At 35.1% G+C, this 16,266-nt stretch overlaps 1 protein-coding gene and 1 long non-coding RNA gene across 2 annotated transcripts; one reads left to right on the top strand and one right to left on the bottom strand.

The window, feature by feature from the left end:
- Positions 1–9,089: 9,089 nt before the first annotated feature.
- On the bottom strand, positions 9,090–12,577 carry LOC105227811 (E3 ubiquitin-protein ligase RNF25). The gene is made up of 4 exons (XM_011207334.4): positions 12,416–12,577; positions 12,276–12,347; positions 11,365–12,202; positions 9,090–11,153 (listed from the first exon to the last, which is right to left on the bottom strand). Exons 1-4 carry the CDS (start codon positions 12,421–12,423, stop codon positions 10,872–10,874), a joined length of 1,200 nt encoding a protein of 399 aa, XP_011205636.2. The 5' UTR covers positions 12,424–12,577; the 3' UTR covers positions 9,090–10,871.
- Positions 12,578–12,714: 137 nt separating this feature from the next.
- Positions 12,715–13,865, top strand: LOC125777210 (uncharacterized). The gene is made up of 4 exons (XR_007422166.1): positions 12,715–12,946; positions 13,040–13,175; positions 13,241–13,382; positions 13,440–13,865. It is a non-coding gene; the product is annotated as an uncharacterized LOC125777210 (long non-coding RNA).
- Positions 13,866–16,266: the final 2,401 nt, after the last annotated feature.

The following is a 16,266-nucleotide window of genomic DNA, read 5'->3' as shown; positions in this document are numbered from 1 at the left end:
AGAGAACCGAACGCTTAGCGTGCAAGAATCTGCTGAAGCAGAAGAAACAATAGTCACTGATGTGGAGGCTATAGAAACAGCAGAGAGATTTGGCAATGCCAAAGCGCCAGGCGTGGATGGTATTCCAAATAAGGCATTAAAGATTGCTATTAAACACAATGCGAAACCCTTTGCTGAATTGTATACGCGGTGCTTACAAAAAGGTGTCTTCCCGAAAATCTGGAAAAAGCAAAGACTGGTCTTATTGCAGAAGCCAAATAAACCAGCAGGAGAGCCCAATTCATATCGACCGCTCTGCATGCTGGATACGGCCGGCAAGATACTAGAGCGGATAATCTGTGCACGATTAGAGCTGCATCTAGAAAAGGAAGGAGAAAAAGGTCTGTCTGACAACCAATATGGATTCCGCTAACAGAGATCCACCACTGATGCGATTAAAAAGCTTACTGACATAGCTAACAAGGCAATAGAGGGTAAAAGATGGCTGTATGGCACTAAAGAATACTGCGCAGTAGTCACGTTTGACGTTAAAAACGCGTTCAACTCGGCGTACTGGCCACATATTATAAGAGCACTAGAGCGTAACAAAACCCCGGCTTATCTGGTTAGGATCATATCCAGCTACTTGTCTGACCGGTTGTTACTGTACGACACGGATGACGGACAAAAAACATATAGGGTAACGGGCGGAGTTCCACAAGGTTCCGTGCTTGGCCCATTGTTGTGGAACGTTCTGTACGACGAGGTGCTGCGTCTCCCTCTACCGAAGCAGGTACAGATAATCGGGTACGCGGATGATATTGCCATAACAGTGGTAGGAAAAGAACTGGGACAACTTGAGTACCTCTGCAATCAAGCGGCGTTAACGATCAAAGAGTGGCTCACGGCAACAAAACTTCAACTCGCTGGGCAAAAAACTGAAGCTGTCCTGATCACTAGCAGGAAAAAGCTCGAAGACATAAAATTAAATATTGACGGCCACAGTATAATGACCCAGAAGGCACTAAAGTACCTAGGAGTGCTTATCGACAATAGACTTAGCTACAAGACGCACATCGAAAAGGTATGTGAGAAAGCAGCACGTGTAACGGCCGCCCTATCAAGAATGATGGCCAACATTGGTGGACCAAGCCAAAATAGACGAGCACTATTGGCCAAGGTGAGCCAATCAATTCTGATGTACGCAGCGCCCATATGGGGACCAGCACTACAGCAAAAGACGTATGCTAAGAAAGCGAAATTTTCAATGCGGCTCAGTGCCATAAGGGTCACGTGTGCATTTCGTACCGTATCCCACGAAGCGGTTGGGGTTTTAGCAGGCATCATGCCGCCAGAGATAATGGCCATGGAACTCAAAAGAGTATATGACAGGTCTACAAGACTGGGTAGGCGACTAACAGCTGAAGAGCGGAAGGAAGAGAGGCAAACAAGCCTCAATGAATGGCAAAGACGGTGGGATGCAGCCACGACGGGGAGATGGACCCACATGCTAATAAGAAATGTACAAGCATGGGTAGAAAGGAAACACGGGGAAACAGATTTTTACCTGACTCAATTTTTGACGGGACATGGGTGTTTTAGAGAGTATCTCTATAAATATGGACACGACGACGGGACGAATTGTTCCTTCTGCGGCAGCAGCGGAGAAAACGCACTGCACATCTTCTTTTTCTGCCGACGCTATGAAAAGGAGAGAGTCGATCTACAAAAACTGACAACGGAACAAGTGACACCGGATAATATAGTGCGGTTTATGACTGAGTCAAAACAAGTGTGGGATAGTGTGAGAGCGTGGTGTGCTATAGTTCTGAAAGAATTAAGAAGGAAAGAGTGGCAACGCAGTGAAAGCAGAAGGATGAATGAGGAGTAGGTTTGAATGACGTGACTGACGAGCCGAATGGCTAAGCTTGGCCCCACTATGTAACGCATAACAGCAGTTCCGTGGGGAAAATAAACAAGCAAAGACAATGGAGTTAAGGGTTTAGTACGTAGGCGTATTGGCCAATGGTTTCAGCGGTCAATACGAATCGTGCATACCGTCCGGAAAAATGACGGTATCTTTTGAAGATTCCCCCTCCAAAATCAAAAAAAAAAAAAAAAAAAAAAAAAAAGAATACGAGTACTACACAATCTATAAATCGCTGAGAGTGCGACACGTGTAGTGGGAAGCGCAGCATCAACAAACTCCATACTCGTTGCAGCGGCAAACGTAGGTTTAGAGTTACATAAGTGTAATTAATTGTAAAATGTAGTTCTTAAACAGAATTCAGTAAAGAGCATCGCTCCCAAATAAAGGAGTATACATAACTCCCATAAAATATTTTTTTATAAAAAACTAAATACAATTTTTTAACTGGCCCCCGAGCAGGGACCAACGCGCGAATGTAGTTAACAGTATGAAAACCCAAAAGTAAGGCTACGCGAGTGGCGAATGACGAACGGTATCAATTGTGAAATTAAAGCATAAACAAAATACACGAACGCGAAACGCAATAAAAAAGCCTGAAAACAAAAAAGTAAGGCTACGCGTGTGAGAACTAATAACAAATACTATGCTGACGAGTGGCTACAACGCAATACCACGTGGGATTTGTCCAAGTATCATGAGAACAAAAGACAACCCCGGAAAGTCTTAAAAAAATCCTATGGAAAGCTAGAAACCACTTCTGTCAACTTTAACATTTCTTATTTATTTTCTATTACTAAAGAAGGTGCTTTACAAAGAAAAATAAATTTAATTAATTGACATAAAAGTAAAAGGAAAGAAATCGAGTGCTATTATAAATTAAAATAAATTTATTTAATTGACATAAAAATAAAAAGTTTAATATAATGCCAGACACTGCTAAGGAATTGATTGAACAACTAAACCAGATGAGGTTAGATTATGGGCAAACCACCCATCCTTTAAACCCTCCCACCCCTTACCCCACTTTAATAACAACAATAGTTCGGGAAGTACTCGAACGAATGAATAAGCAGACTATAACTGATTTAACCGAACCCGACCACAGCGTTACACTGAACACAAACAATATAAACGAATTAGACAAGATTCTGGACATGGTTAAATGCCTTAGAGAATTTTCGGAGGAAAAGCGTCGACAGAATTTTTAAAGCATATGAGAAAGTCAAGAATACCCTTAAGTACTTCGCGATACTCCATACGATCAGGCATAAAATAATTGGCGATGCCGACACCGCTTTGGAATTGTACAATACTCCACTTGATTGGAGTCAAATCCGAAAATGCCTTATGATGCATTATTCGTATAAAAGGGACATAGTTAACCTCATATACCAGATGACCACTCTGGTCCAACCCCACGATGACATTCCAACCTTCTTATTATATATTAGACAAAATTTCATGTCTTGAATTAAGCGATGAGTCCATACGGACTATGACCAATTCATATAGTGTTAAAGCCCTTGACACATTCATTAGAGGGCTAAATGGCAATTTATCTCATCTTCTCAGCATGAGAGAATCGACAACCTTGCCCCAAGCTCTACATTTATGTCAAAAACTTGACAACATTACATATAGAATTAATCTTGCGAATAATACACACAAAGCCAAGCCAAAGCCACCACCACAACCTCCCCGAAATAATATTTTTATAACAATAAAGCTTTTTACACCGAACTAATACGGGGTATGACAATTAAGTAGTGAGACTGATTCCATAAAAACCGTATATTTGAAAATTATTCTACGACTCTGCCATCACCTTCAAAGTAGTCCCCTTGGGCAGCTATTCAGCGATTCAGCGCGTTTTCCATGCTTCCTAACATTTCTGGCCCCGTCACGGCCGCCTGGATGTCCGTAATCGACCCAAAATAGGTTCCTTTGACCACCGATTTTGTTTTAGGAAACAAAAGAAAGTTACAGGGTGACATGTCGGGCTAATAAGGCGGCTGTTGCAACACGGCGATTCCTTTAGAGGCCAAATACTGGGACACGCTGAGGGCGGTGTGGCACGGCGCGTTGTCGTGATGAAGGATCCAGTTACGAGCGAAGTCTGGGCGCACCCTGATGACTCGTTTTCGCAATCTTTTGAGTACTTGGCAATAGTAGACTTGATTCACAGTTTTCCCGGTGGAACGAATTCTTTGTGGACGATTCCACGACTATCAAAAAAAGCATTTACACTGTGATAGTCAAAAAAAAAAGACAAGACCAAATTCGACGATCGAACTGCATCATTACTTTTTTGAGTTACAATCATGGTTTCATACAAAAATTTTTGTTGAAGTTTTTCATCAAAGTGGCCCATTGTAAGAGAAAGGCACATTTTTCTTCGGTATCTAACTTTTTTAATGTTGACTTTTTTGGTAAACTTTCTTTGGCAAAGCTTCTCAGAATAAGTCCGTCTTTAAGTTCTTAGATGACTGTAAACCTGTAATCAATGTTTTTTGTGTCCTTAAAGCCAATATGTCGAAAAAACTGAAATTTAATCCATTTTTTTAATGTTTTTTCCCTCACGCTTCGTCAATATGTTAATTTACCCTTTGATACTTATACATTAAGTGACATATTGTAATAGTAAAAAAATTAAGCAAAGACAACGTTCTGAGCAAACTAACCATTAGAAAAAAAACTTAACAAAATTTGTATTTTTTAAAAAAGCTACACTAACTATGTTTGTGTGCTGTTTTATTTTTTTTGTATCTTATAAGTGTTATCAATAAGTATCATAAATTTGTACACAATACTTAATTAAATTTAATAAGACTCATCTATCAATGTCCAACACAAATCAGCAAGTAACGAGTCAAGCTTTTAACCACTGCACTGATAATAAATAACAACAAGTAACGTTTGAAAGAAACGTTAAATGCTTGCCTAAAAGTCAAAATTTAAGCATAGATTGCAGTAGTTAATTTGACTTTGACTTCGCGGAAAGAACATTGTTTTAGTGCCTTGTATATTAAGAAAATAAATTAAAATGAATAAGTGTCCAATTGGCCTATCGTTGTTCTGCTACGTATGTGGAAAATTTACAAGCCTTCGGAGTAGACGCAAAATACCTTCGGGAACTGTCGGCATCTACGAGGAATATTTCGATTTGCCCATTATAAGAGACGTAGATTGGGTGCCAAATACCATTTGTACGCAATGCAACAACAACCTGCATAACTGGTCAAAAAGACTGTGCCTAAAAATGGGGTTCGGCATTCCAATGATTTGGATAGATCCACAAGGGCATCATACTGGTAACTGCTACACGTGCAAGAACAAAACAAGACTCAACAAAAAAACACAGTTTACAAAAGTGTTCAATCTGCACAGCTACCAGTATCTCATTCAGAAAATGTTCCGATACCAAGATGTCCAAGTCCAACCGACAGATATATTTTGCCAACATTTTCCACCGAGCCTACAAATCTACTCTCAATGTATAACCCAACCGAAGTTGAAAGCCCATGTCGTCACTTGGAGATTTCCCAAGCCCGTTTGAATACGATGGTACGACAGCTGAAATTATCGCAAAGACATGCGATTTGCCTAGCACATCATCTTCGATCGGTAAATATATTGTCTTAAGATGTGAAGGTGTATGGATACCGCAAAAGACAGGAGGAGCTTTTAGATTTCTTTGAGGTTAATGGCGACAATACTTTTCGTATTGTAAAAATATTCCTGGTCTTATGCAATACATGAACTGTGAGTACAAACCAGAGCAATGGCGAGTGTTTATTGACTCGTCGAAAAATAGTTTAAAAGCAGTATTGCTGTATGTGGATAACACAAAAAATCCGGTTCCAATCGCCATAAGCTCCAACACAAAAGAAACATACGAAGCAATGAAATTAATTTTGGACAGAGTTCAGTATCAGCAGCATCAATGGAAGATATGTGCGGATTTAAAAGTTATCGCCTTGCTTACTGGTTTGCAGACAGGATACACAAAAAATATGTGCTTCATTTGTCATTGGGACACAAGGTACCGCGGAAACCAATATATAATGCGTGATTGGAAGCTTCGCACAGAATTTCATTTAAATGTGGCAAATGTTATCCATATTCCGCTGATACCAGATAATAACATTTTGCTACCACTACTGCACATAAAATTGGGAATTGTCAAAAATTTCATAAAAGCAATAAATCGAGATGTCGAAGCTTTTAAATGTTTGACAGAAATATTTCCAAGACTAAGTGTTGCGAAAATAAAAGAAGGTATTTTAAGTCGTTTAATAGAACTAAGGCCAAATGAAAAAATTGCCTGGAACTCCGTTATGACCGTTATAAACCATCGCTTAGGAGTGCACCGGTCTGAAGATTGGAAAAAATATGTGGATGACATGGTAGATGCTTTTGAAGAAATAGGTGTGAATATGTCCTTAAAAATTCATTTCCTTCACCATCACAAGGACCATTTTGAGCAGCATGTTCCGACATGAATTAAAGCAGGCTCTCCCCTTAAGCAATGCGTTTCATCATTTCCGATAATCCCTTTATCCCTGGTGGGGTACAGGGGCGGATCCACAGTTTCTCTGTCCGTAGTTCCAACCCCCAGCCCAAATAATTGCAATCCAATTCACTACACTGAAATTGATATATATTAATATATTAATTCTATATAGTAATTTATGTATGGAAAACAAACAAGTTACAATGAATTCAATAATACATACCAATTGTAATACTGGATATTTTTTTTTAATTTTTGAAGGCATCTTTTCCACCAACCCCATCGATATTGTACACCAAAACTACTGGATTGGTTTTAATATTTAGAACATTTCTTAAAATTCTCACATTAATTATAATGTATTTTATATTTGATCACTATATGTGAACAAAATTATTAAGAATTTTAATTAAAAGATTAATTATTTATTTGCCTATTTAAAACATTCAGACGCTCACGATGTGAATAGGAAACCTGCAGACCACCTTGAATTTAAATAATCAATAACACACTCAACTCTAAAGGAACGGGCTTGTTTGGTAAGTTCGAACACTATCTTCTCAAGGCACTCGATAGTATTACCACACTTATTGCTTGATTTTTTATCTAAAAATTAAGAGATTGTTGCACTTTTCCCTAATTTGCAGGTGCTAAAAAACTCCAGTTGTTTAGTTTTTCTGTGTATGCTATTCGACATACATACATATGTATGTATTTCATTTTATTTATTATATAAAATTCGTTTATTACAATACAGTGGTTCTCCAGTATAACAAACGCCGATATAACGAATGTTCAATATAACGAAAGCTGGAAATTGGATGAACTCGATATTACGAATGTATGGTTTTGGTTGTATTACAACAAAAAACAATGCAGGCAGTTAAATACCCGTTAGTTCTTGTTATTATTGAACTATTTTTTTAAAGAATTCTTTTTATTTTTTTATGCACGCTTCATTGCGCGAAATACATATCAGTTTTGAGTTCAAAGTGGTAAAGTGAGGATAACGCATAAATTATTTAAAAATGCCTTCAATTCGGAAACGGCTTTGCTTGGGTGACAAATTAAAAATAATTGACGAAAATAAAAAAGGGAAAACCCTGAAACAAATCTCTTGGAAATATGGTATTCCAAAATCGAGTGTTTGCACAATTTTAAAAAAGGTACACATGCTGGCACATTGAGACTTCAACATAGATGATTTGGAAGCATGGAACAGTGTAGACAATGTACTTGTAGAAGAGAACTCGAGTGCTGAAAATGAACTAGCTATAGAAATTTCAGAAGAGGAGGAAGGTGATACCGCTACAGTTGTAGCTGTGCCGCCAATAAAGCATCCTGATGCCATCGATTGCTTTGAGAAGTGTATCAAATAGTCTGAAGAAAACAACGAGGAACAGGAAAAAATATTTTTATTGAAAAGCCTACATCAAAAGGCACAGGATCTCAAAATTTCTCGCCCACAAAAGCAAATGAGCATAACAAATTTCTTTTCAGTTGAATAATGCTCATATTTTTGTTATAAAATTCAACTTTTATTAATTTTATTGTATGCATTTTCCATTGTATATGTATTTATTTCAACCAATGCTTATGAATTCATGAATAAATAGTTATTTTTAAACATATATGTACCAATATTAATTTAATTTTCGTTTCCGATATAACGAATATTTCAGTTTAACGAACGGTCCCAACATTATATCATTCGTTATATTGGAGTACCACTGTATATGAATATTATACATTTCTAGTCCTAATTTATTTAATTTCACTCACTTGATAAAATAGTACTTGCTCTGCTTCTCCGAGTCAACTGAAATTCTGACAAAAAATTCGCCAACCGGCAGCTGCGCTTGAGCATTGCGAAAATTTTGCCTATGGCCTTTGCACAAAATAACAAAAGCAAATCTGATGCTTGACCCTTACTTTTCGCGTTTGATTTCATGCGCATCCATTTAACATCTTACAAGACCAACGGCCAGCAGGATGTATTGAAACGTAGTCGACGAAATTTCAGACGTGACAGAACACTGCAGTCCGTAAAATGTCATGATGACTCCTAACGTCTTCCTTTCAACACCTGTATTAGATTAGATTAGATTTATAAATGAGGAAAACACCGCGAACTTGGGTCTGTTGTGCCCTCTCCTAAATCACAAAAACTCACATAACCCCATCATATTGATAAAGTCCAATATTCTGCTGGGTGCTAGTGAGGCGATGCGATCTCTATTCGGAAACATGGATTCAAGGGCCTTAATCCTGCGTCTACAGACTGTGTATAGAAACAACACGTTACCTGGCCCTACAGATTTCGATGACAGCTATCCTTGAGCCTTGCAACCGAAACTGAGATTACACAACCTTTACTTATTATCAATATCAGTGATTCGGATTCTGCAGAGGTCGCATTGTCGTTACAACAGGATTCTGTATCCATGTATTCTGCAGATGTGTTAAACAATAAGATGTAGTGAAATGATTTCAGCCTGAATATAACACTACACTTCAGTCAATTGGAAGGGAATCTCTCCTCTCAAATAACTCTCTCAAATAACCACTTAACGAACGAATCATATCTGGATAGACTCTAAATCTTAAACCAAGAGGCGATTTATACCATCAGAAAGTGCTGGCGTAACACTATGAAATAAGAAATAATTCTTCTTTGGGAGATTTAATTTAATTTATTAATACTAAGCGAGCTATTTATAGTAATGGCATTATAACAGCGTCTGCTTAAGAAACTGAATACATTCATACATTTATTTAGGCTCTATCTTTGTAATACATTTAAAAATACGTCTTACAAGAAATTATATGTCTCTAGAACTTTTCGTTACATTTCTGTCGCTTGGTTATAATTTACATAAACACAGGTAGAGAACAATTATCATTTACTAGTTATGGTGAATTTTTTAAACATATGGTTATCTTTAGTATAAATATGCACACACATATTTTAATTTCTTTTTAAAATATCCATACCATAAAACAACAATCGACGATTTCTTGACATAAGTTCATGTCTATATTTAATGGAAATGTAACAATTCATCAGTATTTGACTTATCTTTTTAAAAGATACATACATACATATGTATATGAATAAGTATATCTCATCATTCTCATAAAATAGATGCATTTGTAATTGTTATGTTCGAGAAAGAAAGAATGGATAAATAAGAAGTAGTTCATTTTAAGATAATTTATGACCTTAAAATAATAATGTCGTTTGCAACTGAGAGACCTTCGATCCTAAACCTTCATTTTATTATAGTAATTTAGATATTATGTTGTTTAATTTTCTATTTATTACACAAGTATTTATAAACCAAAAAATAAAACTATGGACGAATCAGGATAAGAGGCCGTGAATATTATTGCAACAAAATATGAACTTTATACTATTTTTACTGTTTTCACGTTGGTCGACTACTTAGACTTAACTCCAATGAGATGGATTCGTTCATTCTGTTGTTTTGATTTGTTCGAAATGAAATATTATTTCTTTACCATTTGTTTATATTAACTCTTTTGTACAAATCAAAAGAACATGAATTATAATGTATCAATTAAGAAGGGATATTGTAAGATATTTCAAATAAGTTCTTATAATATTGACACTTTCTATTTATCAGCTCTTTGCGTTCAATATTACTAAAAATCTCCAGAATATGTAAGAATGAATGTATTTAAAGAACATCAATGTCTTATCTATGTATGTGAATAGGTTTTCTTTAATGAATAAAACCTCTCTTTCAAATCTTAGGTCTAATTCCATGGTTAGTAAAAGAAGTTTTAAAGATATATATTTTTTTAATTTTGTGTCGGTAACACAAATTTCTCTATCCAAATTGTCCTAATGGAACTCCATGGTTATCATGTTATTGATTTTCCTTTATCTTTCGGACAAACAATATTGATAATAACAATGGAAGATATGTGGTTAGGTTAATTTTACCCAATTTTATTAAAATAATAATGTTATACTATATAAAAAAATAATAATAATTCAAGTTGTAGTTATACCCTAATTATTTGCACTTAGTTAGAACTAATTTCTAATATAATTTTATAAATGTATATTAAGTGTGCGTTATTGTAACTACTGTAAAACTTAAAAAAATTTCGTACTAATTCAAAAATTAATATCAAAGTTGCGCAATATATTAGTGAACTTCGCTTAACTCTATCAGTTATATACATAGAAAGTATATCGGTAAACAAATTTGAGATCAACTCAACCTCAATAACATAGAAGATAAACCAAATCTCAGTTATATGTCAAACCTGCTGTGGTTAAGTATATAGAAGCTGTTTGCCAAATATGGCGGTACAACAAATATCAAATGCATTCTCATCGAACTGCTTACAATTTGACGAAATATATTTAGAAATTTTAGATCCGCAATAATGCTTTATCTTAACTTGAACTAATCGTCACCTGCCATGGATATTGTTGGTCATCTGAGCCTTTGCCTGTTTACCACCAGTGGATGAAGATGCGTTAGCATTAGGCCCACCGTTTTCACTGCCTCGATCACGGTCTCGTTCCCGTTCACCACGATAATGGTGGTGATGTTGCTGATGACGCCTACCACCTCTATAATGGCGGCGATTGTGATGATAATTGTTGTTAGTGGGTTCACTACTCATTCTATTTGTGTCATGGGTAACGGTTTCACAACTTGTAGTGCCTGAAGATTTAGAACAAGTTGGTTCCTGCAAAATAGAACACTTTAATATCTCCTTAAGGTATAACTAATTATATAAGTACTGATAACATAATGATTTATTCACTTTCCTACTTAAGGTATTATTTTTGTGTTTCTTTAAATTGGCTTGTTCATCGAACTTTTTACACTTTCAGTGATATTTTAAGAATATAATTTTTTTGTAAAACATATTTCTAAAATTATTTGAGACAACTTACCCTTTGATCAGAAAACAATGATTTTGTAGAAATATTCTTACGCCCTCCAACGGCTCCACTTCCTTCAATGTTTAGTACATCTTTTTCTGCAGAAATGTTCTCAGTGTTACTTTTATCGTCAAATGTTTTTTTACTTTGTAATCGCATTCTAATCTCGTCCTCACTTTCGATAGATATCACTGTTCCACTTTCCGCATCTACGTCTATAATCCCACCTTTATTTTTTTGCTTTAAAAATAAAGCCGACATGCGTTGTTGAAGATCCCGAAGTTCGTGTGTTAACTTGAATTCCGGGGCTTTTTCCAATTCCGATGGAGGCATGGCACAACGCAAACTATCCTCTTCATCTTTAATGGGCTCTCTGCATACGGGACATAGAGCTTGAAATGGATCGACAGTTTTTTGGAGCCAACTTGGCAACTTGTCGTATTCTTCTTTATATGTTCGTCGTAATGAATTTAAATGTCGTCCCAAACAATAACTATGTAAGTAATGAAAACATTCTGTGCGAGTAAATTCATCACCGTCACTAAATCCATATAGACAAACAACGCATTGCCCACTGGGTAAGTTACTTCCAGTTAAATGCTCCCGAACAACTTCAATTAAATCAAAAACTACCGGAAAACCAACAGATTCTTCCAATTTTTCGTTACATGCATGTTTAATTTCTTCCAAACGTTCATCATCTAAGCCTCGTGGCCTTAATAGTTTATAATGGGGACTTGTTTCAGGATAATCCGATGATGGGCTAACTTGAAGTGTCACACAGATGTATTGTTCAGCGTCGTCTCCAACTTGGGGAAATACAGTAGTTTCAATAAGTTCTGGCAGACCGCTGAAAATGTATTTTTATTTGGTTCAAGATCCTAAATACATATAAAGTGTAAGAATAAAATTAAACTCAGTACCTTTCTGAATTCCTTGTTATTTTCACATCATCCATTAATATAGCTTCTAGAGATTCTACTTCATCTATTAACCTGAAAGTTATATTATATATAAAAAAAACTACTTCATACACTTGCTGTTGAATTTTTTCTTTACTTACGCATCCATTTCAAACTTCTACTGACTTCTTTAGACTGAAAGAAGAGCCTTTTCACCAGCTTTCTTAACAAAATCGATACCTATCAAATCTATTATTTGAACGTGTACCCCTCAAATTACCGAAAAAAGGATATCTGAATTTAACCCCATAAAAATGAGACAGTGAAGTAGATTAACGGTGTTGCCACAGTAACAAAAACTTTTTCGATGATAGAACACTGCAAATTCTAGATAAGGCTGTGTGCTAAACGGAAGAAGAAGAAAATTCTGACAGTCAGAATTTTATAACACGCCCCTGCAAGACATAGGTAACAGATTGCACAAACACATTGAAACATTTTCAGCTGTTCACTAACACTGTTACATTTTCTGCAATTTTCAATTGCATGGCAGAATACGTAAGTAAGATAGAGAACAACTATCGACATTCTAAGCATATTGCAATGTTAACTTATTGGAATAGGAAAGACGAATACTAAATTTTTCAAGAAGAAGAAAACGAAAAGCGCAGTTTATTTTGGATTTTAAAGAGGTAAGTACGTTGCTTGAGAATTTGATATTTTATAACTAATTTCTATTATATACATACATATATATATATATATTATTAATTTCTTTTATATAGAGAAAACGAAAAAGCTTGGAGAAAAAGATAAGCATTGAATTGAATCATCACAAATTGTGGTACCGTCACTATCGCCGGAACGCACGTGCGCTTCGTGGAAGACAATCTTTCACAAAAGGAAAGCACGGATGCTATGGTAAATATTTCGTTTTTAAATATTATGCGATTGTATTTTAATTTAATGTAATTTGTTTTTTACAGATGCGGCTAATATTGAAATCAAAGGGCGCAAAAGGTAGTGTGGACAGTATGTTTTCTGACGATCTAATATACCACTACAATTTACAGGGGCGCAAGGAGAAGGAATCCCTACTAAAGCTAAAGTGCGTAGGGTTAGTTTTTGGTAGGTCTTTTTACTGATATATATTTGAATTCCTTAACTTATAACTTTACATTTTAGAAATATTTCCTGACAAAGACAAAGACGCTATCTGTGGAGAGCTCTGGAGATTTGTGACCTTTGGCCACAATCGTTTTTAACAAAAAAAAAAACATAAACTTAAGGCTAAATGAATATAAGTTTTCTTATTATTAATTACATATACATATATATTAGCTTTAAGTTTTAAATATTAGTTTTAAGTTGAACATTAGTTCTAAGTTGTACATATTAGTCTTAAGTTGATGTTTCTAATATCACTTTTAAAAATATGAATTATTATAATTTAAATTTTTATACTGAAATAACCTTAATCTAATGTTTAAGTAAATGTTTATTATTAAATAAAACGAAATAATAAAAAAACTGAATTTTATTTAAAAGAATTAAATTTGCTAGAAGTAACAAATGGGAACAGATAGCGTTGTTACTGCTTGTTCTTACTAACATGCTTATATTGTTACGAATTTACTCTTGCTAGTTTACTTTGTTAGGTTCGTATCTCTGGATTGACAAATAAAATCAACACTGTTTAATTTAATTCAACAACTCTTTATTTCACAACTCGTCTACACTATAGCAGTTTACTCTTAGCACTGATTGATTACGTTGGCGCTGCCACGGCTTATATAGCCACGCACTTCTCGCTGATGCCGACGTGTCCTTCTAGAATATGGCGTCTGGAAATTACCAGAACATACGGCTATACGGCGCCAGACGTAAGCAGACAGTCGCGGCGCCAGACTCAGCAATTGTTTACCTAGACAAGCAGACAGTGCGGCGCCAGATGTCTATTGTTTCGACAAGCAGACAGCCGTGGCGCCAGATGTCTACAACAAGACAAATGCTATTCCATATACCTACAGCTATTGTTCATAATCAGGGATGCATATAGCAATACAAATAAAACTTAATACTACTTTTTGTAACAATATGTTAAAGGTAACAAACTGATAACCAAAATAATAACACTAACAGATATTCGGGTAACAAATTCTTTTTGTTATCAATAACATATAGGTAAGCTATGCGCTAACAAAATAATTTGTTACCCGTAACATACTGTGAAGAGATTTGCTAACAAATGTGTGTCTTCTGTTAGAATAAGGCAGCATGCGATATTTGCCATTGGTTAGAGCGAGATAACCATTGAAAATCAAATAGCTATGTGTTACTTTTTTCCCACTCTCTGAACAAAAGTAACAAATATTTTAACGAATGCAAAAGTGAACAATAACAAGTCGCTTACACGTTTGGTAACAGCTACCCGTCTTGCAGGGTAGGCTGTGTGCCAAAGGTAGAAAAATAAAAGTTCTGACCGCTAAAAGTGAAATTTTGATATTTTTCGGTGAATCCGGATACCTAGGCAAAATTTGACAACTATAAATAAGTATACATACATATACGCATATAAGTTTCCTGCAAGACAGGTATCTGTTAGCTGCTTGATATTCACTTTTGCATAAGATAAAATATTTGTTACTTTTGTAAAGAGAGTGGGAAAACAAACACATCGTCATTTGAAGTTCAATGGTTATCTTGCTGTAACCAATGGCAAATACACATTTGTTATCAAATTGAAAGGTGAATTTTGTCCATTTCATCTCCTTCAAAGTAATCCCCTACCGCGGCAATACACCTATGCCAACGAATTTTCCAGTCATCATAGCACTTGGAAAAATCCTCCGTCGTGAATGCCATCAGAGCACTCTTAGGATCTTTTATATCCTTAATTGAGTCAAAACGATGTCCTCGGAGTGGTCATGTGAATTTGCTAAATAGCCAGAAGTTACACGAAGGTAAATCAGGCCAATGATCACGAATAACCAATGCAGTATGAGATGGAGCACTATTACACTTCTTAGTTCAATTAATTCAGACATAGTAAAAAACGAAGAATTCACTTTTAGAGCCTCACAAATCGACGCGTATCTTCAATACTAATGAATATATAGACGTGTAATTTAGCATAGATGTTACTAACAGTACTAAAAACTTATAGAAAAAAATTTACCGATTCGAAAACACGCGAAGTATAAATTAAGAATGCACCTTTCAATTTGATCACAGTAGTATATTAGTTCTAAGTTGTACATATTAGTTTTATGTTGTAGTTTCTAGTTTTAATTTTATACAAATCTGAATTTTTAGTATTATAATTTTCATACCGAAATAAAGTTAATCTTGTATTATATTTTTTATTTTGGTTTAAATAATAATTTGAATTGACATTTTCTACCGAACGTATTAATAATAAGCAAATTATTTTTTATTTTAAATTTGTTGCTTAAGAATTCCAATGTTTTATTTTCAACTTAGTTTTTTAATGTTAAATGTCGTTAAATGTAACGAAATGCTAACTAAAATAAGAACGCTAACAGAAATTTGAGTAACAAATACTTTTGTTAGGGCATAGCTTACCTATGTGTTATGCATAACCAAAAATATTTGTTACACGTAACAAACAATTTGATCACAGTAGTATAAAACTTAAAAGTAATATGCACAACTTAAAACTAATCTATACAACTTTCAACTAACATATTATATATGTATAAGTAATAATAAGAAAATCTGTACTACTTTAACCTTAATTTTATGTTTTTTATTGTTTAAATCTCCGGAGCTTCTCACAAATTGTATTTTTGTCCTTGTCAGGAAAAATTTCCAAAAGAAAACGTTATAAGTTAAGACATTCAAATATATTGGTTTGTCAAAAAAGTCTTGCGGTATTTTTATTGTTTTTTTTTTTTATTGAAATTGAAATGAATTTTTGATAACTCATGCCCAGCTCTTCACCGATGCTACCTACGGCTGCTACTGTGCCGGTCTCTTTCGACTAGAGATG

This window comes from Bactrocera dorsalis, chromosome 3 (genome assembly GCF_023373825.1).
Source record: "Bactrocera dorsalis isolate Fly_Bdor chromosome 3, ASM2337382v1, whole genome shotgun sequence".
NCBI classification, from domain to species: domain Eukaryota; kingdom Metazoa; phylum Arthropoda; class Insecta; order Diptera; family Tephritidae; genus Bactrocera; species Bactrocera dorsalis.
The sequence above is the reverse complement of the archived record's forward strand: the minus strand, read 5'-3'. Positions and strand labels throughout refer to the sequence as shown.